General features: G+C 40.7%; 1 protein-coding gene across 1 annotated transcript in view; it reads left to right on the top strand.

Annotated features, from left to right (window-relative positions):
- Nucleotides 1-14,303, top strand: part of ADCY4 (adenylate cyclase 4) — an 86,429-nt gene that overhangs the window by 34,123 nt on the left and 38,003 nt on the right. Inside the window, exons 3-4 of the mRNA XM_018558207.1 lie at nucleotides 11,726-11,923; nucleotides 13,194-13,358. Of these exons, the coding sequence (XP_018413709.1) occupies nucleotides 11,726-11,923; nucleotides 13,194-13,358 (363 nt within the window). The remainder of the gene's footprint in view (nucleotides 1-11,725; nucleotides 11,924-13,193; nucleotides 13,359-14,303) is intronic.

The following is a 14,303-nucleotide window of genomic DNA, read 5'->3' as shown; positions in this document are numbered from 1 at the left end:
AGGTGCTTGCGTAGACTATGATGTTCCATCTGCATGCAATCTGCAAATGGTTGTTCGTTTCAAGAAAGTTTCTAAAAAATCTGCATTGGAAAAGAATGAATCGATGTATTCTTAGAATAGATTTTCTGTCTTAACTATTTGGTATTTGTTTTCTGTCTACTCTTAACTATTTTCAGGGGAAGTCCAGATTAAAGGGAATGTATAGTTTTTTGAGAGAGAGAGAGAGAGAGAGAGAGAGAGAGATCCTTCTGTATATTGCATATGTAGATTCCTACACAAGGTTTGTGCTTTACTGCTCCTCCCGGCTCTCAGCTGACTCATTGCCCCTGATTTGTCGAGTGTATTTTCTACTTTTTTAGCCTGTTTGGGATAACGCCTTTTTTATATTTATTACATGTTTCTCATTCACCATAAAAAAAAAAAAAAAAAAAATTGCTGCTTGCACAAAACATGTTCCGTTTAAAAAAAAAAAGTTGTTCTCTGTGCTGAATTTCACTCTGGAGTGGGAGGTGGGGAGATTTAATGTAACCTTAAAGGAGAACTATGAGTTGAGTGATTTTTCACTCAACCTCATCTTTCGAGCCGACGTGTGACAATGAAACTGTCACAGGTCGGCTCAATAGATGGGGAAGTGAGCGAACGCATACTGTCGCTCGCTCACTTCTCGATCATGTCCCTGCTGAGAGCCGTGACTGTCACTCACGGCTCCCTGCAGGGATCCTCCCGTGCTGACTGTAGGAACGGACGGGGGAGGGGGCGGGTACAGCTGGCTTTGCCTCTAGATGGGCAGAGCCAGCTGTCACTCACGCAGCTGGGTGGATCTCGACCGTAATGTCGGGATCCGTCCCGGGTGCAGCGGTCTCTGTATACCGCGCACTGTAGCTCACAATATTCTGAACTTTGGGTCATGGTAGGATGCTAATATGTCCTCCCGTGACCCTTAGGAGAACTATGGGGAAAAACACTTGCCCCATAGTTCTCTTTTAATTAATCCTGACTGTACTGCCAGATGAGTTGTAAACTAGATTTGATCGCTGTCTGTCCTAACAAAGGGTTAGCAATCTAGAAGGATTGTATGTTAATGAGGGCCCTAGTCTTTGTATGGGGACATTTAGAGTTTGCTGTTACTGAAATTGAGAAAGAAGTTGGCAAAGGCTTGCTATGCAAACACATCTAAAAGTTAAGTAATATATTTTTTTAAATATTTTTAGATAAGCAGTCTCAATTTTAACTGCAAAAGAGGAAATGCACTATAAAGTAGAACTATGCAAAACTAAATTAAAAATGGTTTGGCTTCAGAGTATGGGAGGTTTAAAACCCCTGTCAGCTTTTTTTTTGCCCAAGGAGGACTCCTTGTCCAAAAGCAACAACAAACAAAATATTTAAACAAAATAGGATTTTTGCTTGCATACAACTGCAATTGATTCAAGTCAACACCACTTCATCTCATTCACTGAGCTTCACTTTGCAAAATAATTTTGAAAAAAGAAAAAAATCACTTAGCATGGTGAATGAGTTGTGTTGCCTTCTTCAGTTATCCAATTGTGGGGAGGCAAAATCTTCTTTTCTTTTCTGTAAAACTTTGCTTGCACATTGTGTTGCAAGGATGCTAGGATTTGTTCCAGATTAAATTTGCTTCACTCTTGTGTGTGTGCTAGTAAGCTGTGTGTCTCCACAGACATGGCAAGGCAAGACACTCCCCTGCTCCCGACTCCTTCACCCTCCCTTTTCCATGCTAGTAGATGGACAACTGCTGGAGACTGCTCTGTCCCCTGTGAGCAGGGCCGTGAGAGAGAGAGAGAGAGAGAGAGAGAGAGAGATCCTTCTGTATATTGCATATGTAGATTCCTACACAAGGTTTGTGCTTTACTGCTCCTCCCGGCTCTCAGCTGACTCATTGCCCCTGATTTGTCGAGTGTATTTTCTACTTTTTTAGCCTGTTTGGGATAACGCCTTTTTTATATTTATTACATGTTTCTCATTCACCATAAAAAAAAAAAAAAAAAATTGCTGCTTGCACAAAACATGTTCCGTTTAAAAAAAAAAAGTTGTTCTCTGTGCTGAATTTCACTCTGGAGTGGGAGGTGGGGAGATTTAATGTAACCTTAAAGGAGAACTATGAGTTGAGTGATTTTTCACTCAACCTCATCTTTCGAGCCGACGTGTGACAATGAAACTGTCACAGGTCGGCTCAATAGATGGGGAAGTGAGCGAACGCATACTGTCGCTCGCTCACTTCTCGATCATGTCCCTGCTGAGAGCCGTGACTGTCACTCACGGCTCCCTGCAGGGATCCTCCCGTGCTGACTGTAGGAACGGACGGGGGAGGGGGCGGGTACAGCTGGCTTTGCCTCTAGATGGGCAGAGCCAGCTGTCACTCACGCAGCTGGGTGGATCTCGACCGTAATGTCGGGATCCGTCCCGGGTGCAGCGGTCTCTGTATACCGCGCACTGTAGCTCACAATATTCTGAACTTTGGGTCATGGTAGGATGCTAATATGTCCTCCCGTGACCCTTAGGAGAACTATGGGGAAAAACACTTGCCCCATAGTTCTCTTTTAATTAATCCTGACTGTACTGCCAGATGAGTTGTAAACTAGATTTGATCGCTGTCTGTCCTAACAAAGGGTTAGCAATCTAGAAGGATTGTATGTTAATGAGGGCCCTAGTCTTTGTATGGGGACATTTAGAGTTTGCTGTTACTGAAATTGAGAAAGAAGTTGGCAAAGGCTTGCTATGCAAACACATCTAAAAGTTAAGTAATATATTTTTTTAAATATTTTTAGATAAGCAGTCTCAATTTTAACTGCAAAAGAGGAAATGCACTATAAAGTAGAACTATGCAAAACTAAATTAAAAATGGTTTGGCTTCAGAGTATGGGAGGTTTAAAACCCCTGTCAGCTTTTTTTTTGCCCAAGGAGGACTCCTTGTCCAAAAGCAACAACAAACAAAATATTTAAACAAAATAGGATTTTTGCTTGCATACAACTGCAATTGATTCAAGTCAACACCACTTCATCTCATTCACTGAGCTTCACTTTGCAAAATAATTTTGAAAAAAGAAAAAAATCACTTAGCATGGTGAATGAGTTGTGTTGCCTTCTTCAGTTATCCAATTGTGGGGAGGCAAAATCTTCTTTTCTTTTCTGTAAAACTTTGCTTGCACATTGTGTTGCAAGGATGCTAGGATTTGTTCCAGATTAAATTTGCTTCACTCTTGTGTGTGTGCTAGTAAGCTGTGTGTCTCCACAGACATGGCAAGGCAAGACACTCCCCTGCTCCCGACTCCTTCACCCTCCCTTTTCCATGCTAGTAGATGGACAACTGCTGGAGACTGCTCTGTCCCCTGTGAGCAGGGCCGGCCTTAGGCTTTTAGGCACCCTGTGCGAGAAAGCCTTACAGCGCCCCTCAGTGACCACACCCTTTAGTGGCCACACCCCCGTAACCACACCCATTTCCCCCAATATCCGCACCATTTAAGACTCCTAGTTTTTTATGCCGCAAAGAAACTTTTTAAAAAGTATGATAAAAATAAAACTTTTATTCAAAGGTAATAAACTTGTAGGCACAATATAAGTATTCTTATCAAATAAAACAGAAGGTAAACAATACATGTCAAACTACAATAGAGTCTATAAAAATAAAGTGTCAGGTTGTCATGAAGATCCCATTTTTCAAGTAAGTGCATCTAGAAAAGTAAAAATAGAAAACAGAACACAAAACCTAGACTACATGTAAATTAATTACTATTTGTCCGAATATACGAAAAATGTATTCAGGCACATAACTTGTGAATGTGCGGCGGCCATGTTGGCCACCGGCGTGTTCTGTGAATGCGTGCCACCATCTTGGAGGCGGGGAGCATGACGTTACATGACGCCACACACTGATATTGGCCCCACCATCTTGGTGTATACCAAGATATACACCAAGATGGCGGCGCCCAACACGTGCGGTGTTATATGACGTCATGCGCCCTGCCTCCAGAACACACCAGTGGCTGCATCCAAAATAGCATAAAAAAGTGTTTTGTTTGATGAAACAAATAAACTTTTTTTAGTTTTCGTTCATTTCATCTGAAATTAATTTTTATTTTTTGTTTTTTTCACTTTTTTTTAAATCCATTTTTAAAATTTCGTATTTTTCATAAATTTTTATTTTATTTTTTTACTGTTGGGGGGGCTTCGGGAAATATTAGGGGTCCAAACGGACCCCTGTCATTTCCCTTTTAAAATAGAAAATGTTGCAATGGCGCCCTGTGCGGCCGCACAGCTCGCACACCCCTAAGGCCGGCCCTGCCTGTGAGCTAGTACTGGACAGGAAGGTCAGGGGAAGTCGAGCTGAGAGAGTTAGACCCAGCTGCAAGTGGTTGGACATAGTTGTAAGAAATACTTTACCAGGCAGTGTAGCTTTGTGTGATCTGGATTCATTATTACCATTAATACTTTAACTACTTCACATCCACTCATTCTATATAGACAGACAACAATCTGTATACAGCAGGTCGCTGGTACATGTATGGGTTTTTTTTTTCTTTGCACGCAAGCAGGATACAGTAAAAACTTCTAAACACCTGTTACATACAAGTGTTCGGGCAGCTATGGAGCCGTCCGATCGCTTGTATGGGGAATAGGAGTGTACGGGCCTCCCCCTCTGCCGCTGCTGCCTGTCCAGGGTTCTGCTGTTCCCCGTGCGTGCCTGGGACCTGCGGGTCTCATTGCCTGGATCAGAAGGAGATCAGCACCTATCCTCCCTCTAATCTCCCCTCCGATCACTGAGTGTGGAAGCAATGTATATTACATCACTTTTCAGCCTGTCATTTTCCCAGCTTGTTAGCCTCCTATGTGATTGCTATAAAGTTAAGTATAAGTTAAAAAAATGAACATTAAAAAAACACAAGTTATTAAAGTCTCCCGCCCCCACGTACACACACATATAAATGCAAACGTGCATCGCGTGCGAAACATGCTTAAGTGTGAAAACCATGATTAAGCCGCACATGTTATCACCACAAACGTCTTGAGTGCGAGCAATAATTCTAGGGCTATTAATCACTGTTAGCGCTAAAATGATGAGCAGTAAATGCTTTTATAGCATTGCCTATGGTCAATTTTGCATATGGTAGCTTTTCTTGACATTTTTTTTTTGCGGGCACAAACAATTTTAAGGCCCGACATGTTTGGCGTCTTATTTACCCGACGTTACCCCATCTTGTATATTCAAAAATAAAAGCTCCAGAAAGTGATTGACATTTATTCAGTCATGCAACGCCATACTGAAATACATTTTAAGTCAAAGTACCACAGCGCTGAATACTGAAAAATTGCCTGGATACTGCAGTAACTTAATTTCAAGTGTCAGGCCCCTGCCAGCAGGTAATTGAGGGGGACATAGAGATGGGTCTGGGTGATTGTGTGTGTATTGCTCTGTGCGTTGTGCTGTGGCTGTATGTGTAATGCTCTGTGTGCTGTGGCTGTATGTGTATTGCTCTGTGTGTTGTGCTGTGGCTGTATGTGTAATGCTCTGTGTGCTGTGGCTGTATGTGTAATGCTCTGTGCGATGTGCTGGTGCGGGTTGTGCCCTGTGTGTGTGTTATGCAGGGCAACTGGTGGCGAGTAAATTTTAAGGCCTGGCTAGTAGCTCAGGACCTGACATTTTGAGCCCTGCTAAAAGTACTCGATTTCTACCTATGATGCCAATTACAGGCCTCTCATCTTTTTAAGTGGGAGAACTTGCATAATTGGTGGCTGACTAAATACTTTTTTGCCCCACTGTATCTCTTGTCTTAAGTGTGTGTCTGTCTATGTCGTCTACACTGTAGCTCTTTTACGTGAGGTTTTTTGTTGTTTTACTTTAAAGTGTACAATTAGAGTCACAATCTCCCACACTGCTTTAAGGACTTACCTTAAATTATGCCTCTTGATCCGATCATCTTCTTCTGTCCAGTAGTCCCTCCAGTGCTGGTGCCGGTCTCTGATCCAATGCTGACTGTGTCCCACAGGGTCTGTGCGCATGCAGGCTGCGTGCATTGACTTACAAGTATCTCTCCTCTTCTCCCGGCTGTAGATCTCTACTGCGCATGTGTCCGCCCCATGATCCTTCATGGCCGCTCAAGAATATTCAGACGGGAGCGAGCGGTGGAGACACAGGCAAGTAATTGCCTATTCAGTAACTTTTTATTTTTTTATCTTTTTGCATAAATCCACTGCGTGCTAGCAGTAGATATATGCAAAAAAAGTGTTTAATTCTACTTTAACTGGAAACTTGCTGCCAAAATGTTGAGAATAAGGTTTTATTTAAATAATTAACAATGACTTCAGCATTTTTCCTTTTTTTATTTTGACTCATTTTAAGGTAATTGAATACACAGGCAAATAGTAATTTTCTAAACAGTATTCTGCAAAACAGAAATTTTACAGTTTGCCCAAAGGTTTTTGTAACCAACATAGTGCTCATTATTGTTCAGTCTCTATGAGATTAGCACAAGCAGTGTTCAGATAGGATTTTAGCATTAGCGTTCTTCCAAGGCTTAGTGAAAGCTTGATAAAAGATGTATAAGCATGAAGCGGACTAGTTTATTTGGACACTTTTGTTGGCTGATGTAACACTTTCTGCAAATCAGGAGAGTGATGTAAGATTTTTACTTGGTTTCTATTTGAAAAAAAGTATATGCAATCTTTTTCTCACATATAAACATTTAATACAGTATACAAAGTATTCTTGGAACATGGGTTTTCTAAAGAGAGCATGGCAGGAGCTGTTTGCGCTTAGGCTCCCTCTCTCTGATTGAAACTTTGTTCAGGTCAGTCTATTTGTTTTGTACACAGCAGCAGATGCTTTTGCTACTCTGACTCGTTCAGTCACTTGTGTTGCAAGCTTTTTTCAACAGAGGAGTTAAGAACAAAATGGAAAACCTGAAAAGAAGCATGGAGCTCCTCCTGTTTCAACAATGTTTTTATACGCAATGTTTCACATTTCCTCAGATTCAGGATTAAACAAATTGTATTTTTTAGTCCTGACCATAATAAAAGAAAAAACTATTGCACACCATTTATATGTTGCCTTTAGGAATTTAAATAACTTCATTTCTAAAGAACTTTTAACCTGGCCTGAGCGAATATAACTTAACGAGAGCTTGGAATCCTTACGATTAGGAGATGTTCGACGATAGCCATGATCAATATATTTTTGTTTGTTTCCATTTTGTAACTCCTTTTGGGCCTATGAATTATTTAAACTTTTTTAGTTTTAGGAACTGTGGTCTTCAGTAAACCAATTTAGAAGTGTAAGGTGCTCAAATGTAAGGTCGGCCAAACAGTGTAGTTGCTAGGTTAGGTTCTGAAAACATTCACCCAGGCCCACATCCAAATTCCGCTTATTTATAGTTGCTCCTTCTACAATTACTTGTGAATGCTAATAGAAACGGGAAATTAAAATGTCAATCCAAGTTTTTTGTTTTTTTGGACAACAAACTTAGAATCTCAGCTGCTGTATGAAATAGATGACCAAATATACTAACTTTCCTAGAGAGTTCTGTTTTAAAATTAAACGCCAGGCAAAAATCCATAATCCTAGGATCTCCTCTCCATGCTTTTTTTATATACTTGTGTGTTGTCTAGCCAGGTTTCCGTTATTCCTACTATATCGAAGTCCTCCTTCACATAAGTAGTGTTGTTACAACCAGAATGTAACATTGATTTACCTGGAATTCTATGGCCCTGAGCTATACAAAATGTGAAAGTACTTAGCAGAGTATTCCTGGTTCTGTCCAAATACAGTTCAGCATGAATCCAATCCTGACTGAATATTGGCCCTCAGGGATGCATAGTTTCTTTGCAAATTGGAGTGCCCCCAACTGACAGTTGTGGCAGTTGTTTTGTGGACCCTCTAGAACCGTGTTCTCAACCTGTGGGTCGCAACACTGCTCTAGAGGAGGAGGCTCCTAAACCTCCTCCTAGTGCAGCAGTGTCAGTTTTCCCGCCCACCGCCAGATGTCGCTGCAGCAGCCATGGCCAGGGAGGAGAAGAGAGCAGGCGATGTCATGGTACCGCGCACGGGTGTCCCCACACCACATGCAGGTACCCATTCAGGATGACCAAATTAATGTGACCACACTGGATAGGGTATATGCATACAGTTTATTGGTACACAGCAACAGGAAAGCCACAAACCCCACCTACACCCACAAGCTAATACAAGCAGAGAGAAAACTCAAATAGAGTGAAAACACACCTGCAGCAAGAGGGAACAGGGCTGGGAACTGCAAAGCAGGTATCGGGGCTCATGATCCAGGAACTGGCTACCAGGAAGGTTCAAGACTGCTAACAGGTTGCAGGGTCACAGGGCTCAGGGCTCAGAACACGGGACTCAGTCAGAGGAAGGCGACAAGGTTCTGGGTACACAGGAACTGATCAGATACTGAGCCCACATCCTGACTGCAGGGAGGGCCTAAATACCCTCCCAGGAAGCAACAGGTGATGGAATGATCCCTGGCAGCTGGGAGACACCCGCAGGAGAGCACTGAAGCCACAGGTTCCAGCACCACCCACTGGTGGGCTGATACCTGACAGTTCCTGGGTGCCTGGAGACACCTGCAGGTGAGCGCAGGAACTGCAGGTACCGGCTCCAGCGCCCCCTGGAGGCGTTCTGGATCCTGACAGGCGAGTGTTTATTTTATACATTTAGTCCTGCTTCGGGCAGCCGCCTACATCACTTGCAATTAGCCTGCTAGTCTGTCCCCTTCTGCCGGCCGCCTCATTTCCAGCCGACTACCTCCCTCCCAGTTGTGGTTTTCTGGGTCCTCGGCTCTTCTGGGGGACCCGGGACCATGGCAAATTACTTCAGGATGGAGAGCGGAGACTTCCGTTCTCCGGTCCACACTGTGTTAACAGTGAGACAAGAACGCTGTACACACAGCCTTCCTGTCTCAGCTGTCACAGGAGAACCAGTGCAGTGCTGTGATAGAACTCCTATATTGGAGAGTTTTAATAAAAAGAACCAGTCACCTCTAAATGTTATAACACATGGGCTTGTTAGCTCCTGTGTGATAGCAATAAGGTTAAATGGGAAATTTTTTTTAAAAAAAACAAACAATTTAATATATTTAAAATTTGCTAAAAAAAGAAAAAATAAGATTAATAAAGTAAATAAAAAATAAAGTGATAAAAAGTAAACAATCGTAAAATGAAAAGTATAAAAAAATAAGTAAAAGATGATATACACATTTAAAAAAGTAAAACAAAATAATTAAATAGTTATAATAATTATAATACAAAATTAATAATTTTACCGTTGGGGGGTCACCACAAATGTTACCAAGGGGTCAACCTTAGAAAGGTTGATAACAACTGCTCTGGAGGGTGTCAATTCCATCCCATCAAGAGGGCTGAGGGAGGGGATGTTGTAGAGCTAGTGTTTGAATTTACTTCATCGGACTCTCCTTTTTAATATAATTTTTCTAATTATGTGAATATTTTAGGATGCCCCAATTTTACAGGCTGTCAACCAGCATTTTATTGCACAGAATGAAATCTCAATTTGATAAAGACTAAACATGGTATACATCTTGTGTAGCGCTTCCTCAGATGGGACAATGTGTCCCCTCGGCTTCCTGTATATTATAGCCTAGTTATATGGGATATCAAATTATTCATGATTTACTTTAGATAGATGCTTGGTATCTGAATTTATGAATGAATTATGTTAAAATTTTTGGATCTGCAGTTAACTCGGACAGGAATATGGATTCACTTAATTGCTTACTAAGCTATTTATGACCAGCATGAAGGCTTCATAAAGCTATTTTACAACTTGCTTAAAAGAAGTCTCTGGCTCTAACAATTTTAAGACCTCCAATTCTACTCAGGATATGTTGGAGTCTTAAGTGCTCTGCTAGAAGTCTTATGAGATAGTAGTAATTTTTATGGCAGGACTTCATGAGACATTGTTTGAGGCTCGATAGACTTCTACTGTACCATTTATGCATTCCTGTGTCCACAGCTGAGCTGTTGTAATATAATTTATAAAGCTTGCATGTGTCTGAAGCTGAACTGTTTAGGCTTATAATTTGGACGTGGAATTATGAATTTTGCTAAAATAAGGATGCCACTATTCAATACAATTGTCCCCATTATTGTCATACTGATTACACCTTACATATGACTTCTAGAGATAACTGCAGTTACCCCGTTACAAATCAATCCTTCCACTCCCACTATAGACTGCTAGGGTACAGGAGCTACACAATAAGTACCAAAATCCTTCTTTTTTTTTTTGCACATGTACACAGACTGCAGGTTGGGCACCAGGGGTTTGGAGCTACCATGAAACCAAGATGATCAGTAAGAACATGAGTGCTGAACTAGAATGTTGGACTGAATTACTTAGTATGTATTCATGTCTCCTCTATGATGTCCATGTAATTCACTAAGTGCTTACAAACACACTAAATAGGGATGTTTGCATTTGAAGTAGATTTTCTGCACAAAGTAGGGTATAGTCCAATTACTGGAATAAACCTAAAACCTTCTATGTACACTGAGTGGCCAAATTATTATGAGCACCCCATCAATACTTCGTTGGGCCACGAGATGACTCCATGAGATGACTTTGTTGGGCCGCCTTGTGACTCCACGAGATGTTGAAAGGTGATGCGAGGAATCTGACACTGCACTGTTGACCTTCTGTTGTCTTGTACCAGTCTTGCCACTCTCCGTTCTGCCCTAACATTGACTAGTCGCTGACGGCCACAATTCGCACGTTCAGACCCAGATTTTCGGCTGACTGTCCAGTCTTTAAACACTTTAACAACAGCTGCTCTTGAACATTCAACGAATTCTGCTGTTTTTCTGATACTCGCTCCATGACTCCGAGCGCCAACAATCATCCCACGTTCAAAGGCTGTTAAATCGTGTTGTTTACCCATATCTTCAGAAAAAAAATCACTTCTACTATCGTGTTAAACAACCTGCTTCCCTATTGATAATGGTCTGGCCCTCTAGCAACTTCAGTGCGAAATTATAGCTAATTTGCCTACAAACGTCAAGTGGTCATAATAATCTGGCCAGTGTGTGTGTGTGCGCGCATATATATGTGTGTGTGTGTGTGTGTGTGTGTGTATATATATATATATAATCTTAGTATGCAAAAACCTGTGAACTTGTTGTTATTTTGAGATTTTACTGTTTTATATTGTGTAGCAAATAGAAATTTTGCACTAGCATATTGCTACATATACATGCTATTCAAATGTTTACACAAGTTAGGCTTTCTTTTCAGGTTGAATGTAATGGAGCTAAGGAGTATAGGAAACGTGTGTGTGTGTGTGTGTGTGTGTGTAATAAAAAAATTTGATAGAGAGAGATCTATCTATCTATAATCTGCATTTTCCTGATATTGCGTTCAACCTTAAAAGGAAATATACTAATAAAATGTGTTTTTTGCCTCAATTCACTCAGAATAAATGTATATGCAATTTCACAAGACAAATGGCTCTGTGAATTTTGTATAAATACACTCCTAAATGTATTGAATTACTTAATAAACAGATGTATGGTAGTGGTAAATGTAAGCATATTATATTGGTAAATGTACCTTTCTGTTGACCTAGTTTTTTTTTCTTTTTTAATGTTGCATGAACACAAAAGTTTTCATTTGAGCTGTTTACTGTATACAGTAAATGTGTATGGGTGTGGTGATATCATGCTGCTCTGTTTGTGCTTTCAGGCGTTCTTGGACAATACTGGCTTCCTGGTGAGCGTTTTTTGTGCCTTGGGAGTGTTCGCTATACTCTTCATACTGGTGTGCATAGAAACTGTGCTGCGGAAGGGTATAAAGTTATTAGCAATCGTCATCTGGGGATGCTTGGTAGCCATGGGCTATGCGTTCATTTTCACAAGCAGTGTTGTTACTCCATGGGACCAGGTAAGGGAGAGCTGTGGATAAGGCATGTAGGAAGTGAAGTCATGTATAGAGTTTACACCTCATCCTTTTAATTCCTGACACAAATGAATACAGCATTGCCTTCTTAGGAAAAAGTATTTTCTGTTGTTGCTTCATTCATCAGAAACCTGAAAAATAACAATAGTAGAGGGGCAGTCTTTTCAAATGCTACCATTATGCCTCATTGATCAACTTTGGGGGGCGGGTTCAGGCATTACACAAACCCAAGAAGTGTAGAGTTGGGAAGATGTTGGCTGCATCCGTAGCTCTCTCTAAAATAGTGAATTTGATCACTTTTCCAAATCATTATTAAAATATAGAAGTTTATAGTGGTGACCGAGTCTCTTTTAAAGTGCACCTTTACACTAAAAAAATCACATTCTACCAATGCATCCCTCTATGTTTGATGATTAATAATAACATAGACATGTCAGGTGTAAAATGCTGTGATTTTGAAATACTTGCAGAACATTCACTTTCTGCTTTGAAAGGGCAAAATGACTTGAGATTGCCAATGCAATGCACACTGGGATTGTCAGCAGAGCATTGCTGGGAAATCTCATCTGTAATCTCATGAGATCTCAGGGAAAGGCATTTTCCTCCCCTGAAATGATGTGCATGGTCACATGTCCTAGTCACATGTGCCAGAAATTCAGGAAGTGAAAGGAGATCTAGTAATCTGCCCTTATTAAACATGGCCACTGTGAGAAGACTGGGGAAGAAAAGAGAAATAAAGTATGCAAAGAATACAAAGCTGACTATTATCTAGAAGTATGTGTTTGTAGGTTGTCATCACTAAACATTTCTAAAGGTGTGTTTGTTGTTCTTTTAAAGATACGGATAAAGGCCCACTTTAAGTGTTATGGTTAAGGTTTAGGGGGTTAAGTTTTAAGGATAAAATGATGTAAGGAAGGTTAAAACCTTTACTGTTTGGGCCATAGATATTCTTTAAGGGTTCGTTTTTATAGGCTAGGATAAGGGTTGGTGAGGATTTAGGATTATAGAAGTGATGAGGGTTAGTTGGCAGTTAGGGGACGGATAAAGAGGAACATTACCCACCTATTGGATGTCTCCCAGAACCGTTACTTTTAAAGCATGCCAACTGTCAAGGTTTCCAGTGTGCTTATTTCAACTCCCAACCAATTTCAAGCCTTCAAATGGCTGGTGTTAATAGTTATTAAAAGGATGAGATGGCATGAATATTATATTGCTTCTCTTGCCTAACGTTCTGTGATCTGCTTGCTATATGCAGGTTTATTGGACGTTATTTGTGACGATCAGCCTGTACACCATGCTCCCATTATGTATGAAAGGGGCGATCGTTGCTGGGCTTACCTGCTCAGTGTCGCATATCATAGTGCTCAGTGTCTACGTGTCATCATCAAGTCAGCAGAATGCAGGAGATTTTGCCGTACAGGTAGGAAACTCTTCGTATAAACTGCATGCTGCTTCCAATCAGTACTGTAGCTTGTATTATTTTATGGCTCATTTATCTAAATGTCCTGGCTACAGGAAGGCATACTTTGTTTTTCTCTTTACGGATATACTTTCCAAGCAGACTAACTGTAGTGGTGTGCACATACAGATAATTAACCATTAAACTGTGAACACCGCTTAATAGGCCTTAGAATAGCAATGAGGAGGTATTGGTATGGGAACACTTTCCATACTCGCTGTGCTCTTTTTAAACACTTCATGAGCCCTTAAGGCAGCAATTTGGAAAGAGTAAAAAGAATATTAAAGCATTTCCCCTGGCCCATAAGAGCATAGTATAAAAATGTAATGCTACAACATGTCATAAAGCCATATACTATATAATATGTTTTCATTTTGTCCATTTTCAAATTATATTAATATGTCCAAAATCTCTCCTTTAGAAAATTGCTAGGTGCAGCTAATGCTTTCTGTTGTAACTTTAAACAGATAGTTGCATTATGTAACATTGATTGTACTTCAGAGCTGGCATTATATCATATGTGCACCCATAGCTTTGTTTCCTAATTCTAACAAGCACTCATGACCAGTATTGTGTAGCTGGCTTTCCTGTCCAAGGCTCTGGGACCTAACTATTTAAAATGTGTCTAAAGCCCTTTTTATGTTGTTTTTGGATAGGAAAGGTTAAGTTTAGTGGACCCTGCCAGATCTTGTTTGCTGTCTGTCTCCATGGAGGAAAAATCACCTTTATTTGTTCTGGTGGCCCATTGTCACAGGAAAAGGGAACAAATACATAATTTGAAACGTCACTTGAACAGGAGCAGAGGGGAACATTTCTAATGGGGACGCTTGTTTTGGTTACAACTCTCTAAGAGAATTTGCCCTTACATTTGGAGGGATTTTTTCTCACTTCCGGTGGGTTCTTCAG

This window comes from Nanorana parkeri, unplaced genomic scaffold (assembly GCF_000935625.1).
Source record: "Nanorana parkeri isolate BGI_ZX_2015 unplaced genomic scaffold, ASM93562v1 scaffold325, whole genome shotgun sequence".
Lineage (NCBI taxonomy): Eukaryota > Metazoa > Chordata > Amphibia > Anura > Dicroglossidae > Nanorana > Nanorana parkeri.
This window is presented reverse-complemented; position numbering and strand designations above follow the sequence as displayed.